This window comes from Sesamum indicum, linkage group LG7, assembly GCF_000512975.1.
Source record: "Sesamum indicum cultivar Zhongzhi No. 13 linkage group LG7, S_indicum_v1.0, whole genome shotgun sequence".
In the NCBI taxonomy this organism is placed as follows: domain Eukaryota; kingdom Viridiplantae; phylum Streptophyta; class Magnoliopsida; order Lamiales; family Pedaliaceae; genus Sesamum; species Sesamum indicum.
The window spans coordinates 7,025,033-7,040,217 of record NC_026151.1 but is presented as its reverse complement, the minus strand read 5'-3'; the positions used below and the strand labels follow the sequence as shown (position 1 = coordinate 7,040,217).

Genomic DNA, 15,185 nt, shown 5'->3' with positions numbered 1-15,185 from the left:
GAAACGCACCTTGGCCTAACTTGAATGTGAAAGGAGTGCCACGATCACGGCTAGAATCAAACTGAGTCCCATCCAGCAAAGTACCCACATAATGAACTGCATCAAATGAACATCAGCCCGTTATCACTAAATACTTGAAATCGAAAGTACATCCACAAACTAATGTTAAAAAAGATCCAAAATCGCCATTCAATACTAAAACACAAATGAAAAGACCAATCGGACGCAGAAATGACATGTGAATAATACGAAATGTACCTTCAACTTCATCGCCAGAATCGGGATTCTCCCAGCCTTCACCCTCCTTGAGAAGCTTCTTCTTCAACCCATCCTTCCCAATTTCTTTCTCTTCTCCCACTTTCAGAATTGGGTTTCCCACTGGGAGGTCCATATCATTTCCAGCATCCATTTCATCATCCATTTCCATTTCGTTGCTTCCAGCAGCTGGGAACTCAAAATCGTCATCCATTTCGGCAAGCTTCTACTCAAAGATGCTGCTTCAATATTCAAATTTGTGACAATGCAGATAGCCTGATCAGGACGAAGCTTTGATATTGTCTTGCGCGACGATGTGGAGACGATAGCGGGGTTTATATGGAGAGTATTGGTAGAGCTCTAGAGAATTCTAAGGAGAAATACCAGAGGGAACGAGTCGAGTCCACGACCTCAGGAAAGAGAGAGACTCTAGAGAGTTCTATGGGCTTCGTGAATGTGATTGGCGTGGTGAATTGGTTATTCTGCAGTTGAGTATTGTTCTTAGGATCAAAGAGAAAATCGTTTATGGTTAACATCCCACAGTTGAATTTATATTTCCTTTAAATACTTGTAATAATGTTTTTGGTTTTGCATCCATTTGTTTGGTCTAATAAAGAAAATTACAACAACTTCATATAATATTTGGCATAATTTATCTTTTTCGTTCTTTAAAAAATTACAAATACTCTCTTGATATTTGATGAAATTGTGTAATTATGTATGAAATTATTAACTTTACCCGTATTGTATTTTTTAAAAAAAATTAAAATTTTGTAAAAAAATCGGATGGAATGGATGAAAAGATTTAAAAAATTATAAAAAAAGTTATCCACTTAATCCATAAAAAATTATAAAATGTTAAAAAAATAAATAAAATTATAGTTTTTAATCTACAAGAGCATTTTGGTTTGTTCATCATAAAAAATGGATGGAACCCTAATGGAAACTAATGGATTGGTTTGATTGTTAGACGTCTATTAAAATCATGGAGGTATTGATAATTTTCTAAATAACGAGAAAGCATTAATAATTATTTCAAATTTTAGAAAAAATGATTGTAATTTACCCAATAAAATATATAGTGATTGGATAGGAATAAACTCTGTTTTTAATATCTTTATAATATGGTTGCTAATGCTAATAATTATAGTATTCAAGTATATGTTTAAATTAAAAAATATGAAAATATCAGTATAATCATCAAAATATTTAAATATTCAGTATGCATATATAAATTAATAGATTCATACTTTAAAAGTATTATATAATACTAGTGTGTATGGCACACCAAAATTTTGTACAATTAATTTAAAATATTGAAATATAATGATTACATTTCCAAATTGTATATTTCAGTTAAACAAATAAAGAATATTAAAAACATAGAGGTTGTGAGTAGTTATTTAGAAAAAAGTGGGAGAAGAAAAAAATTATGGAAATTGAGAGAGAGAACGAAATGGAGGTTGAGAAAAAAGAAAAACAAAAAACTGCTAAAATAATTAAATAAAATAAAAAATAGCAGATTGAAAAAGGGAGAGCACCTCTTTGTGTACACCATCAACAATAATGATGAAACACAAATTATATGCTCGGCCCAAATGTCGGCCTGACCCATCTTGAGGCCTAAACCCCATTGGTTAAGGATAACATTTTCTTAAGAATTACACGTATCAACTCATTATTTGAGCATTTTTATTAGCAAAATTATTCTTTCACCTTTTAAGCTCTCATTTATTTTACTTTTCTTGGAGTATATCTTTCTACAATCATTTACTGATTTGATTGTCGATGTACTAATATCTTTTTTGCAAGTCTTCTTTCTCAAACTTGTTAAAGATTCGACCCAAAGACTTCAAGAACAGGAACCAGTACTTCATTAACGAGCTCTTTTTGTTGCTTCAAGTGGCGTTGTTTGTGGGAACATAGAATTAAGATGTGAGAATCAATGGAGGACCTCAAACAGCAATCTGGGCAAGTAAAAGGTTGTTGAGGCGGCTATGATGCCAAGCTTGTCTAATGGTGGTGGGGATGCCTTTAGCCCCCGCTGGACCCACGGTACAGGGGTCTTCCAAGCCTACCAAGCCCCTAATTGGTGGCCTGTGTAACACTTCGTCTGACACCTCCCAAACAAAGTTATCTCTGGAGCTGTTGGAGACTATGCAGCAAATGATTGCTTCAGCAATACGAGTGCAATTGATGCTTGTAACTCAAGTGCCTGTGGCGGTTCCTCTAACTGCGGAGGCACCATGTGAGGGGGAGGAGACCCTACCTCAAAGGCCATTGGCTCCCCCCTGGGGAGCAGGGCCAACCTTCATAGCTACTGGAAGAGGTTCCCCCTCAGTAGATAGCTCTTCTGGAATGCCTACAGAAGGGACTTTAGGATGTCCAACACCATGTGACGAAGTCCCGAGGGAGGAGAAACATGGCATCTCCTTCACTGAGGGGGTTATGATAGATGAGCTTCCCTTAAACTGTCGGACTCCAACTATCACGGTGTATGATGACACCACATATCCCTAAAACTTGATATCCCAATCTAATTGATCATTAGGTCAGAACTTTAAGGCCAAGACCTTAGACGCATATTTTATGATCACCATTATATGCATGATCATGCCCTATAGTCATGTGTGACTTGGGGATATCATTCTATCATGCAGATATATTTATAAGCAAAATGGATGAAGAATGCTATATATTATTGATGTGAAATAAATAAGATCATTGTGCACGAGGTATTAAAGCGTGCTACCTAGCTAGTATTCGATAACCTAGTTGTCACCTTGTACACTACCCCAACAACGTGTATGTATTAACAGTTGAACATGATTTCAGGATAAATCTCATTAGTTTGCAATGGTATCTCATCCAATTTGCACAACCACAAGAAGTCTAGAAGCAAGCATCAACCACGTTGCCAAAACTCTTTTAGACTTGTAGGAGTATGAAATGTATTTCTCAAACTCATATGAAACTTTTAAAGTAAAGAACGTTTCTTGACGTGACAATTGAAAATTATAACAACCCTTTAAATTAATTACAAAGAATTTAACCATTATAAAAATTTAAAATATCCTATTAAAAACTCACAATCTTCATGACAAACTCAATCATAAATAGGCCACATAGATATATAAATTACAACAACCAAATATTTAGTACACCTCAAAATATCACAATTAAACTTTATAATGATGAAGCCTAACCTCAAATAAATACCATATTAAAATTAGCACATTAAGTTAATATTAAGTGTCGGGAATAATTTTAAAATTAAAAAAAATACAGCTTATTTCCAACAAGTACTTTTTTTTCATTTTATGTATATTTTTTTAACTAATAATTGGTTTAGTCTTTTCTTCCTCTCGGAGACGATATCCTTACAACATGTTCATTGCATCAGGGCTCTCATGAATATGCTTCTTCTAGTAGAGGGCAGCTGTAAGGAGAATCGTAATTATCCACTAATCCCTCATGCCTATCTACTGAGAAATCCTTCCTCCTATTAATAGTTTGATTAAAATTAGGCTTGGGGGTCCTCTTCCTATAGTTTCTCCTCTAAGCTCCCTCAAGAGTATCCTTTAGGGCCTTCTCACAGTGGAATTGGGACAGGATTTCATTCTATAGGTAAACCATCATAAGCAACTTTCTTCTATTTTAGGTGTTGTGGATATTGATCTAAGGTCGAAAAAGGCACAAAATGTCATTATTGACCTTAACATTAGCTTAAGGATTGAGAAAACTATAAGAGTAAAAAGGTTAATGGAGAATGATGAGCATACCTTTACAGATCGAGGAAGGACGAGGTCACCCTTTCACGGGAGTAGCCCTAGGCCTCATACTGCTGACAACATGTCTTTAATCTATGCTTATAAGAGAGAATAACCTTGCTTGCAAGGAAGGTATTAAAGTTAGTATATTTTAATAGAAAAACTCTCAACTTCTTAAGAGGTTTCTATGTACTTCTTCACCTCATGTGTATTCAACAACTTCAAATAGGCATCTCACTTAGTCCTGCAATGCCCTCCTTCAAATAGGCATCTCCCTTCAAATCTATGTTCATTGCTCACTACAATGACATAGGGAAAAGAAGGTAATGACATGTTTAATGGGTAAGGGAATTGCAAAAGATAGAGCTCTCTCTCTCTACAAATATGGATTAACAAGACCCCTAATCCACTGAGGGGTCTAAATTCTAATATGACGAGTACCAGACCCATTGACATTGCGCCTAAAAGGCACACCAATAACAATTGCATCATAGGCGCCATGTTGCTAATAAAAGACAAGCATGCAAACGCCTCGACCACCTCAAGGTGGGACGGGCTCACCTACGCGAAGACAAGAACAAATATACTATAATAACTAATCTTGCTCCTACCTATTAAAGTAGGGGCGCCAAATGATGCCCCCTAAATCTGGTAATTAAGAAATCAACCAAGCGGCCTATGTGAAACGACCTAGGTGGCCCAAAAATACCTTAGCCAAACTTTTTGAAGAAAGCCTAGAAGGGATGGCCCGACCCAATTAACGCCTTAGTGGACAAAGACACATGGCGACTCCCTGAGAGACAACAGGCATCGCATAGTTGTTGCATACCCTTGGAGCGATTAAGACACATGGAGCCAGGAAAACAAGACACGAATCATCTCCAGCTTGCAACTAACCATCCTGGAAAAAGTCGAAAATCCATCTCGGAGCTGGCTGAATCTATCCCAATCCTTTGTTTGCTTATAAATAACAAGCCCAGGGATAAATTTTGATAACATTTGACCTGCACATTGCACACTCTGACTACACTTTGAAATTTTTTCTACTTAGTTTTACTATTTTTTCACTCTTGACCCATTACTAATTTGATCATTAGGATGCTAATATTTGTTTTCTACGTTGTTGTAATGCAAACTTCTTGTTTATGAATTTATCGAAACAAGAAAAATATTACAAATGATTTTTGAATCTAAATGAATATCTTGTGGACAAAATCTCTATTTGGAACCTCTGATTTTTCACTTCAAGAAGACGATCTTTGATTTTGGCAAATTTGGAGGTGGAACTTGGCATTTTTATCTCCTCTGGTGTTGACTTGGATTTTCAACAATGTTAACTGAAGGGTCTCTTGGCTTATTTTCGAATTGAACCTATAAACTTGGAATGTTTGACTTGAGCTTTGGATATTTCTTGGTGGATTTGAAGCTTCGATCTTCTGCCAAGGTGGATTTGTGTCTTGATAAGTTAATTCGTCTTTTGACTTGCCTTGAATCAGACGTTGAATTTTGGTGAGTTCCGCAACGAACGCCTGGTTTTTGCTTTGAATGCCGTGGATTTTTTATTGATTAGCTTGAGACAATTTTGGAACTTCTTGAATGCTCTCTTGCTTATGCCTTTGATAGTCTCTTCAATTCTATGTGTTGAGTGGCCTCTTGACTTGTCTTCACTTGTTTCTTATCTCTTACCTTGAGTTGTGTCTTGAGTAGTCTCTTTACTTGTTGAGTTGTGTGTCTTGAGTAGTCTCTTTACTTGTTGAGTTGTGTGTCTTGAGTAGTCTCTTGACTTTTCTTCATTTGTCTCTTATCTTGCGTCTGAGTTGTGTGTTTAGTTGTTGAAGAAACACCCCTATTGATAGTTGTTAGGCGGAATACTTTGCCATATTACTTGATGATGTGGTGCGATATGATTGGTCCTTTACAATTTGTTTCCTTAATAAAAATATATGATATAAAATTACCAAATTATTGATATTTGCTTTCTTTGTTGGCAAGAATATATTTAAATTGCCTTGAATACTTCAATTCATATATGTTAATATTTGATTTTATCCATCCATTAATCAATTATTTTATTTTATAAAAAATATAAAATAGATAAAAAAAAAATATTGCACAAATTAATATAATAATGGACTATAAATTTTACATTTTGACAGTTGTGTCATTAAAAGCTTGCCAGGCCTTTGAAGATTTGCGACCCGATCTGCTTGACCAATCGCAACCCAGTTGATACAGAATCCGCAGAGCAACTGTTAGAGGAGCTGACCACTCCGACCAGACTGCCCAGAAATCAATTTCCTATGAACGAGCAACCTGATTACCTGTTTAAGAATTCGGAGGAGAAAAACCGAGTGATGAAATAAAGGAGCAACTCATGTGGTCCAAGAATTCAGACAAGGCGAATCAAAAGAAAATGACAGCAAAAACACAAAACATAATGTCGCTAGAAGAACTTTTTACAATGTAAAGGAGTAATACTCATCTGTTTATGATTTTATTGCAGTAATGATGTAGCGATGACTGTTAGTTAAATTTCAATGAAAAAGGGACGGGGACCCCAAAAAACTTCCATCACCTTCGGGTGTTAAAAAAGAAAAGCTTGCAAAAGCTCAAGGGTTCGTACAAAATCCATTGGAGTTGAGCATTTTTGCTCATGTTAGTTTACATCTCATATCAATTTATCTTTCAAGAGGAACGTGCAATACATAGTTATCTCATCCAATATTTAAAAATTATATTGTTTAAAATAACAAGATATAAAAAATTAAAAAAAAAGTACTTATGTAAATAAAATGAATTATTAAACATCTATAAAAGTGACATCCCGATTCATAAATTTTACCTAAACAAACTTTACAAACCTCGTATTTACAGCATTCTCCATACAAAATTTTGTTCGTCCATATTTAATTTAATCTGATATGAATATTATTTTATAAGTGAAACGATGCATTACACATATATCACATCTAATTTTTTAAAAATTATGTTGTTCAAAATAATATTAAAGATTAATAAAAACACTTCTTATGTAAATAAAATTAATTATTATTATTATATAATTAAGAACTTGAATAATAAAAAAATTTACTTAGACAATGCCTTTAGGATTTGGACATCCGCGAAATCGATTAGTCCATCCTCCCTATTTTTACTGTGGCTAATCTCTTTCACATACACAACACGCACTCTTGTCTCTCTTTCTTCCTCCTTCCCCGCGGTGTGACCCCTATCTTTCATTCTCTCAACTCTCCTCTGGGGTCGCCCAATCGCAAATTTCCGCAAAAACCCTTATCAAGGAAACCCTCAATTGCAGAGTTTACCCAAAACCCCATCAATTTTCTTAATCAGAAACCTAATTGAAGGAGAATTGCTTCATCAATGGCCGCGCCGGAGCTAGCTCAAACCGATCCGGAGGGAATTGAAGGAGTCCGGATGACATGGCTTAACTGGCCGCGATCCAAGGTGGAGGCCTCGAAGTGCGTGATCCCGATCGCAGCCTCGATTCAGCCGATCCGCCCACACGTGGATCTGCAGATCCTTCCTTACCCTCCTCTCCGATGCAAGACGTGCTCGGCTGTGTTAAACCCATTTTGCCGCGTTGATTTCACCGCCCTCATATGGATCTGTCCCTTCTGCTTTCAAAGAAACCATTTTCCGCAGCATTATTCATCGATTTCGCAAACGAATGTGCCTGCCGAATTGTACCCTAATTTTCCCTCAATTGAATACTCAATCCCAAATTACCAGAATCCGCAGAATTACAACCCTGCTGTGGCTCCTTCTCCGATTTATTTGTTTGTTTTAGATACGTGCATGATCGAGGAGGAGTTGGAGTTTGCTAAATCGGCACTGAAACGGGCCATTGGAATGCTTCCCGATAATGCCATGGTTGGGTTTATTTCGTATGGTACACAGGTCCAAGTGCATGAATTGGGGTTCTCAGAGATGTCAAAGGTTTATGTTTTTAGGGGATCGAAGGAGCTGTCAAGAGATCAGGTCTTGGAGCAGTTGGGTCTTGGTGTTTCTGGTGGTAGACGAGCCGGTCCGGGTATCCAAAAGGGTGGTGCTGGACCTAGCCCGACGGCTGGGGCTGGTCCCAATACAGGGATTAACCGGTTTCTGTTACCAGCTTCTGAATGTGAATATACACTAAATTCGGTAATAACTATTTAGCTGTTATCTGAATATTGATTTTCTTTTTGGTCTGTAGTAATCGTTCCTGACTGTATGAACTTGGAGAGTGGATTTACGTACTTGTCTTAGTTGTTGGAATTGGAAATTGACTTATTGTTCAGCAATTGGAATAGTTAGTCAAACTTTAGATTGGGTATTTGATCCTTGTCTTATTTCTCTTTTCCTGTGGTGCAGTTGTTGGACGAATTAGCCACAGATCAATGGCCAGTGACACCAGGGAACAGGGCATTGAGGTGTACAGGAGTTGCACTGAGTGTTGCAGCTGGTTTACTTGGGGCATCTACAGCAGGAACTGGTGCACGGATTATTGCTTTAGTGGGGGGTCCATGCACAGAAGGTCCTGGAGCGGTAATGCCTTGAATTTTTTGTAAACCTGCTTGTTGCTTTCAATATATGTAATGCTTTTACTGTCCTTTTTTGTTATAGTTTCCCCAGTAAGAAATCTCCAACATTTATGGATAGCTTCTTTTTGGTTCTTGTGTTTCCTTATTTTGTTGTTTTCTTGGCAATTGGCACAAGGTTTTACATTGCGATTCTCTGGCAAGTTATAATGCAAGTGACATTTGCCAAATCGCTTATTTGATTCTTTGAACTCCTTTAGTTGGTGGTTGAGAATTGCTATACTGTTGATAAATTGTTCTAACCTAGAATCTGTTTGAGCTCCATAATAATTCATATAATGAATAATTAGAACAAGGTATATCTCACATTAGAGGTTATGCTGTGTGACTGCTCCAGGAATTTAGTAATTGAATGACTAGAGATGAATTTCAGATTAAATTTCGTAATGCACGGTATGCACCTCGTATGTGTTTACAGAATTACACTTCCACTGTTCTGAAACCTGCTAACATGTAAATCCTATACAATTATTCTTGTGATCTTTAGGCCAGCAGTTCTAAATGGATACAGCTGATTGCTCTAGGATTTCTGTGAAATTGAATTTTATTTTCCATGTAGAGTACTTATTTCTTGTTTTAAAAATCACAACTCCACAAAATGGCTGCCATTTTGATCTTTTTGGAAGACTTGGATATGCCTAAGCCTAGCTAGTGCTAGGAATTAATCTTTCACTGGGACCTGGTCCAGACTTCAATCTCTGGCTTAGCATTCATATTCGTATAAGACATGCTCCACATGCTTCTTTTAAAGCTGGAAACATTAAAGAGCATCTGATGGGAGATTCTTGAAATCAAATGTATTCTCAAAAAATAATTTCCAGTACAATAGAATTGGCACTAAAAACATGCATTTGGTTATTACTACAACTCTGCATGGATGACATGCATTTATGATTTTCAATGTAGTCAATTTTTCTTTCTTCATGAAGTATAACTTCTGTGAAAGAATTACCATGGTATTATTGGGGTCATAATGGAGGAATTTTGTAGTGTTATGCTCATTATTACTCGGGGGACTAACTTACGGGGTATAGCTCTCACTACGGATAGAAAGGTATTGTATTTTACTGATTTATTGACCAGATGATATAACTTAGGCCTTCCTTTTTGTTTTATTTCTTCTTCATATTTCTTATACTTGTGTCGTACAAATGGCATGTACTCCCTTGTAGATTGATAACCCTAGGTTGTTATACCTTGCATATGGACGAGCAAGAATTTTCTGCTTATTCTTGGCTGTCTCCATTTTATTGCATGCATATTCCCTTATCTGCCAATTGGCTATTGTAGAATTGGGGTAGTTGCTGGTTTGGTTGTTTAATTTTCTTTTTTCTTTTCTACTGAAAAGCATCACTTTCTTGCCAAGTGCCACCCGAAAGAGAAATATTTCTTTATGTTTTCTTTCTGGAGCTGTTGGTAATTCTAAATTTGCATTGTTCATTGGCTACCACGCGATCTATGATTTTTTCTCACACGAATTTGTGCTTTTGATAGGATACTTGCTTTCAAGTGTGCCTAATCATGAGTTGTGCAAAATCTTTGTTATATGCTTCAATTCAAGAAAACTGGTCTAAATAAGGGATCTCTCAAGCACATATGAATCTCTACTGCTATCATATTTGCACTTATGATAACCTTTCTGTAAACTTTAGGAAGAACTGTGATTGATGTCTGTGTCCCAGAGTCTTGTTATCAATTAATAAGTCATCATTTTTTTTTTTGAAACAAAAAACTTGTCTGCAGTCATATATGTTCTGTAGTCTGTTTTCGCTCTTTGAAACACTCTAGACAAATTGCCATATAGCTCTTTATGTTTTGATTGGGCCTGTCTAGCTGATAAATCTGGCTGCTGTTTTCTTGTAGATCGTATCAAAAGATTTGTCTGATCCAGTCCGTTCACACAAGGATCTTGACAAGGATGCAGCACCATTTTTTAAAAAAGCAGTCCATTTCTTTGATGAACTTGGGAAACAGTTGGTTAGCCAGGGCCATGTGTTGGATGTCTTTGCCTCTGCACTTGACCAGGTTTGTGTTAGTGAATTGGAATTGGTATTAAATTTTCATGGCTTGTGTTTATTGCTACTGTAAAACTTGATTGACTCAAAGAAAGTTGATGGGTGGAAAACACTTTCAAGCTATGCATGCTGTAGATTAATTATAGAGGAATAGGTTCCATGTGAACCTGACAGAAGTTGTTTTATATCTTGGTGTGGTTTCTATTGCAGTGAAAGTATGTTGTTGCACTCTACTTGTAATGAAAAAAGAGACCTCAATTTACTTTTTGTACCAGTTATTATTACATGTTAGTATTATATACTAACCATAATTAAGAGTTCTAATTATTATGAATTCATAGTTATTGTTTAAGTAATTCAATTTGAAGATTCTAGAGATACAAACATCTATATATCTAAGTGAGTATATCAGAATAAGTCTAAGGAATGTAGAACTAAATAAATGGACTTGTTCATCTTTCTACATGAAAGATATGTATGATAATCGTGAAAAAGCCTAACTATAAAAAAAATATTGTAGATGTTATCACATTTGTACTTGCACAAACACATACGCTCTAGAAGTATTTGTCCCTCCCGCTGTCTCAAATTTGTTGCTTCTATTTTCTCTTTGGAACATTCCAAAATAGGGTCCAGTCCTGAATATGTGGCACTCTAAGTTTAAACCTCTACTTAGGGTTAATCGTAGATACACAATGCTTTTACATTTTCAACTCTCATCTAAAACTGTGTGTTTGCCAGATTAGACATGTAAATATGGTATGGAGGAAGACATTGTTTGACTTATATTTGTGGCTTGAATGAATGTAGTGAACCCTGCCTTGCTTTGTTGTTTGGGGTATGACTTTGGGATCCTTTTAGGCTTTTGATGCATCTAACAGGGATTTAACCTCTACTTGCTTTCAGTTAGACCCCCCTATGGCAATACTTAAAGTTTTAACTCTTCAGGTTGGCATTGCTGAGATGAAGGTTGCCATTGAAAAAACTGGTGGACTTGTTGTTTTGGCTGAAAGTTTTGGCCACTCTGTTTTCAAGGATTCTTTCAAGCGCATTTTTGAAGATGGTGAACAGTCTCTCGGGCTTTCTTTCAAGTGAGTTGATATTATATTGACATGGAATTGTCTTTTTATATAAAATTCATTATTCATCTTAGATCTGCGATCCATCCTGCTCCGGATTTGAATTGGGCATGTGCTTTATGAAATGACTGGAGAATTTTTATTTCATGTCTTAAATTAAAATGTTCGCTTACTGGATGCATTTGGAATCTTGATATATGTTATATTCTGATTCTCTTCTTTCTAACTTTAGTAGTTATTCTGACACAATGCTAATCTGGGAGTGGGTCTTTATCACGGGACGTGCTTGGTGAAATTTTAGTTTGCCATGGAAATGCGACTGGACAATCTTTTCTGCATGCTACATTACCATCTCTGCCAATGCAGATGTGTCAGCAGCTCTGTTCATCATTATCCCTGTGCCCTTTCGTGTGTTTCATAGGATTGGTTCAAAAGTTTCAATACATCATGTTTAAGAATCTCATCACCAAAATCTGAAACCTCGGTTTTGGCATCCTTATTCCACTGATATTATCAGTCACCATCTTTTTCGTAGTGAAATCTCTGTTTTAGTGGGTAAACTTTGAGAAATGTGAAACAGATTCTAGTTTCGCTAATGGCATTTATCATGAGACAAAGCTAATGCCAAATAAAAAATTAAAGGAGGGAATGAGTGTTTTTAGTTTGTTGTCCATCAAAACAATGGTTTGGTTATTTCTTATAGGAAATATATCAAGGGAAAATATAACATTTCATGTTTTTAGTGGCACCCTGGAGATTAACTGCTCAAAGGATATAAAAGTCCAAGGAATCATTGGGCCATGCACATCATTGGAGAAGGTTAGTTCATCCAATATTTACCAACAGACTTGTGAAGCATGTTACTACTTTGTAGCTGTAATTAGAACATTATACTTCATCTGGATTTTTTATAAAGAGATTGTTATCTTGCTTAATACTGATCTGAGGAACTGTTATGCAGAAAGGGCCTGCTGTTGCTAACACAGTTATAGGACAGGGGAATACTACAGCTTGGAAGATGTGTGGCCTTGACAAAAATACTTGCTTAACTGTTTTCTTTGATGTTTCTTCAAGTGAAAAGTCTGATCCTGCAGGGTCGAATCCCCAATTATACATACAATTCCTCACAAGGTAATGTGTTATCAACTATCTTCTTAGAAATGACTATGAAGGCCTTTCAAGGTTAATAAATGAGCACAAACAGTCAAACCAACTCTTTGCTGGTTCCTATTTCTTGGGAAACTCCTAGGCTTCAGGATGTTGACTGCTGCTCCTTCTGGCTTGATAAAATGTCATGTTGTTGATATATTTTTCCAGCCAAAAGAAATTGGGTTCTAAACCAAACTTTAATTTTGGACACAGTTACCAGAGCCCTGATGGCCAGATGCGCCTGAGAGTCACAACTGTTACTAGACGATGGGTGGATAGTACTTTGGGCAACGAGGTAGGATGTTTTGTTTTCTCTATCCATTGTTCCATGTGAAATTCTTTCTTCTTATCCAGCTGTAGAAAGATCATTCCCAAGCAGAATGGGGAAGTTTTAAAAGAATTATCAAATGCTCCCTGGTCTGTGAGCCAATAACTCTAATCTATGGTCAAACTTCATCCATGCAAGGTTTTGCTAACAAGAATATTTTTTGTCTGCTGGCCTGTTTCTAAGATATTGGATATTAAAAATTCTTAATTTCCTTGTGAAGCTCAGAAGGCATTCTCTCTCGTCTTGATAGACTAGTATATAGATATTAACAGAAAATGGTTGACGATTTTTGACACATATTTGCTTGTGGTTGCACACCTTTTTATTGTTAACTTATGTGCCGCCCTAAAAAGTTAGTCATCTGAGGTTCCTTAAAATGATTAGAGTTTCCTTTTGTTCTAACAAATATTTGGAATTTCTTATTCTTTTATATTTACTGTTGTGGAGATGCTTGGTATTTATTTTTTTTCAATTTACTTTCCAAGTTTGAAAGCTTTCTCTCTGAGTTTGCCCTTGCAAGTTTTTTGAAAATTGAATTAGCGGTAATCATTCTTAATTTGCTCTGTGCCCGCAGGATTTAATTCAAGGATTTGATCAAGAAGTTGCCGCTGTAGTAATGGCTAGACTAGCTTCTTATAAAATGGAGATGGAGGTAAATATTACAATAGAACTAAGAAAAATGGGGAGGTTGACTCTAATTCCCTCTGGAATTGCTGTTAGCTTTTCCTATTAATACTAAGCTAAACCTAGTTCTTGCTGAATTGCCTGGCAATTGGTTCTGTTTTTTTCTTTCTGGAATTATTATTTTCTTCTGCTGGGTTGTTTGAGTGAAGCCTGCAATGATTATATGCAAATTTTAAAAGTATGTAAAGTTGGAAAAACACTATAAATGGCCAAAAGATGCTAATCTGCATGTGAAGTTGGATGGGATAGCTGAAACGGCACACCAGCTTACATATCTATTCTCTCTAAACAATTGACAACATTATATACTGATATAGTTGGTCATGACTTTGTGTTGAATCATGACCACCCTAGAAAGAACTACCCTACTAGAGTTGGAGGTTGGATCTTTGTATTGTGCCAAATAAATAAGGGTAGAGTTGGAGATTTGGATCTTCGTATTGTGCCAAAGAAATAAAATAAAATATAATCTCCTTTTTTCTATTAATTGAGCATACACAAGTTTTGTTGATGTCTGCCTATTTGCAGGAAGGTTTTGATGCAACAAGGTGGTTAGACAGGAACCTGATTCGTCTATGTTCCAAATTTGGTGATTATCGGAAAGATGATCCAGCCTCATTCACGTTAAATCCCTGTTTTTCCTTGTTCCCACAATTCATGTTTAATCTGCGGAGGTCACAGTTTGTCCAGGTAAACTGCTGTATTTCCCTCACTTTCATTATTGATAGTAATGTTATATCATTTTTTGACTCTTACCTTGTTCTTTTAGGTGTTTAATAATAGTCCGGATGAGACGGCCTATTTCCGCATTTTGTTGAACCGGGAGACTATAAGCAATGCTGCAGTCATGATTCAGCCATCACTAATATCATATGCTTTTAATTCATTGCCTGCACCGGCTTTACTCGATGTTCAATCTATTGCAGCTGATCGCATTCTCTTACTGGACTCGTACTTTAGTGTAGTTATTTTTCATGGAATGACAATAGCTCAATGGAGGAACATGGGCTACCAGAATCAGCCAGAACATCAGGTTTGCATCTGTTGGTGCTGATCTTCCATTGGTGGCGGTAGACCTATATTATCTGTAAATTCTTCTAAGGGGGAGGGGTGATTTTTCACTTAAAAGTGTTTGTTTTGTTTCTAACAAAGGTGGTTGCTTAAAAGAGGAAGTTTTTATTTATTCGGTTTCAGTATGGAGTATAAAGAAATCACTTCACTTCAGCCTCAACTATTTCTTTAGATTTTAGGTTCCAATCTTATTCTCTTGGGGTCTTTCAGCACGACTAAGATGTAGAAGAGAGAAG

The 15,185-nt window shown here is 36.3% G+C and overlaps 2 protein-coding genes across 2 annotated transcripts in view; one reads left to right on the top strand and one right to left on the bottom strand.

Moving 5' to 3' along the window:
* Positions 1 to 735, bottom strand: part of LOC105166469 (peptidyl-prolyl cis-trans isomerase FKBP62-like) — a 5,606-nt gene extending 4,871 nt beyond the window's left edge. Inside the window, exons 1-2 of the mRNA XM_011085840.2 lie at positions 259 to 735; positions 10 to 96 (exon numbers count right to left, since the gene is read on the bottom strand). Of these exons, the coding sequence (XP_011084142.1) occupies positions 10 to 96; positions 259 to 469 (298 nt within the window). The 5' untranslated portion in view covers positions 470 to 735. The remainder of the gene's footprint in view (positions 1 to 9; positions 97 to 258) is intronic.
* Positions 7,159 to 15,185, top strand: part of LOC105166468 (protein transport protein SEC23-like) — a 9,834-nt gene continuing 1,807 nt past the window's right edge. Inside the window, exons 1-10 of the mRNA XM_011085839.2 lie at positions 7,159 to 8,186; positions 8,397 to 8,570; positions 10,487 to 10,648; positions 11,587 to 11,729; positions 12,461 to 12,536; positions 12,679 to 12,848; positions 13,080 to 13,161; positions 13,769 to 13,846; positions 14,407 to 14,568; positions 14,648 to 14,911. Of these exons, the coding sequence (XP_011084141.1) occupies positions 7,407 to 8,186; positions 8,397 to 8,570; positions 10,487 to 10,648; positions 11,587 to 11,729; positions 12,461 to 12,536; positions 12,679 to 12,848; positions 13,080 to 13,161; positions 13,769 to 13,846; positions 14,407 to 14,568; positions 14,648 to 14,911 (2,091 nt within the window). The 5' untranslated portion in view covers positions 7,159 to 7,406. The remainder of the gene's footprint in view (positions 8,187 to 8,396; positions 8,571 to 10,486; positions 10,649 to 11,586; positions 11,730 to 12,460; positions 12,537 to 12,678; positions 12,849 to 13,079; positions 13,162 to 13,768; positions 13,847 to 14,406; positions 14,569 to 14,647; positions 14,912 to 15,185) is intronic.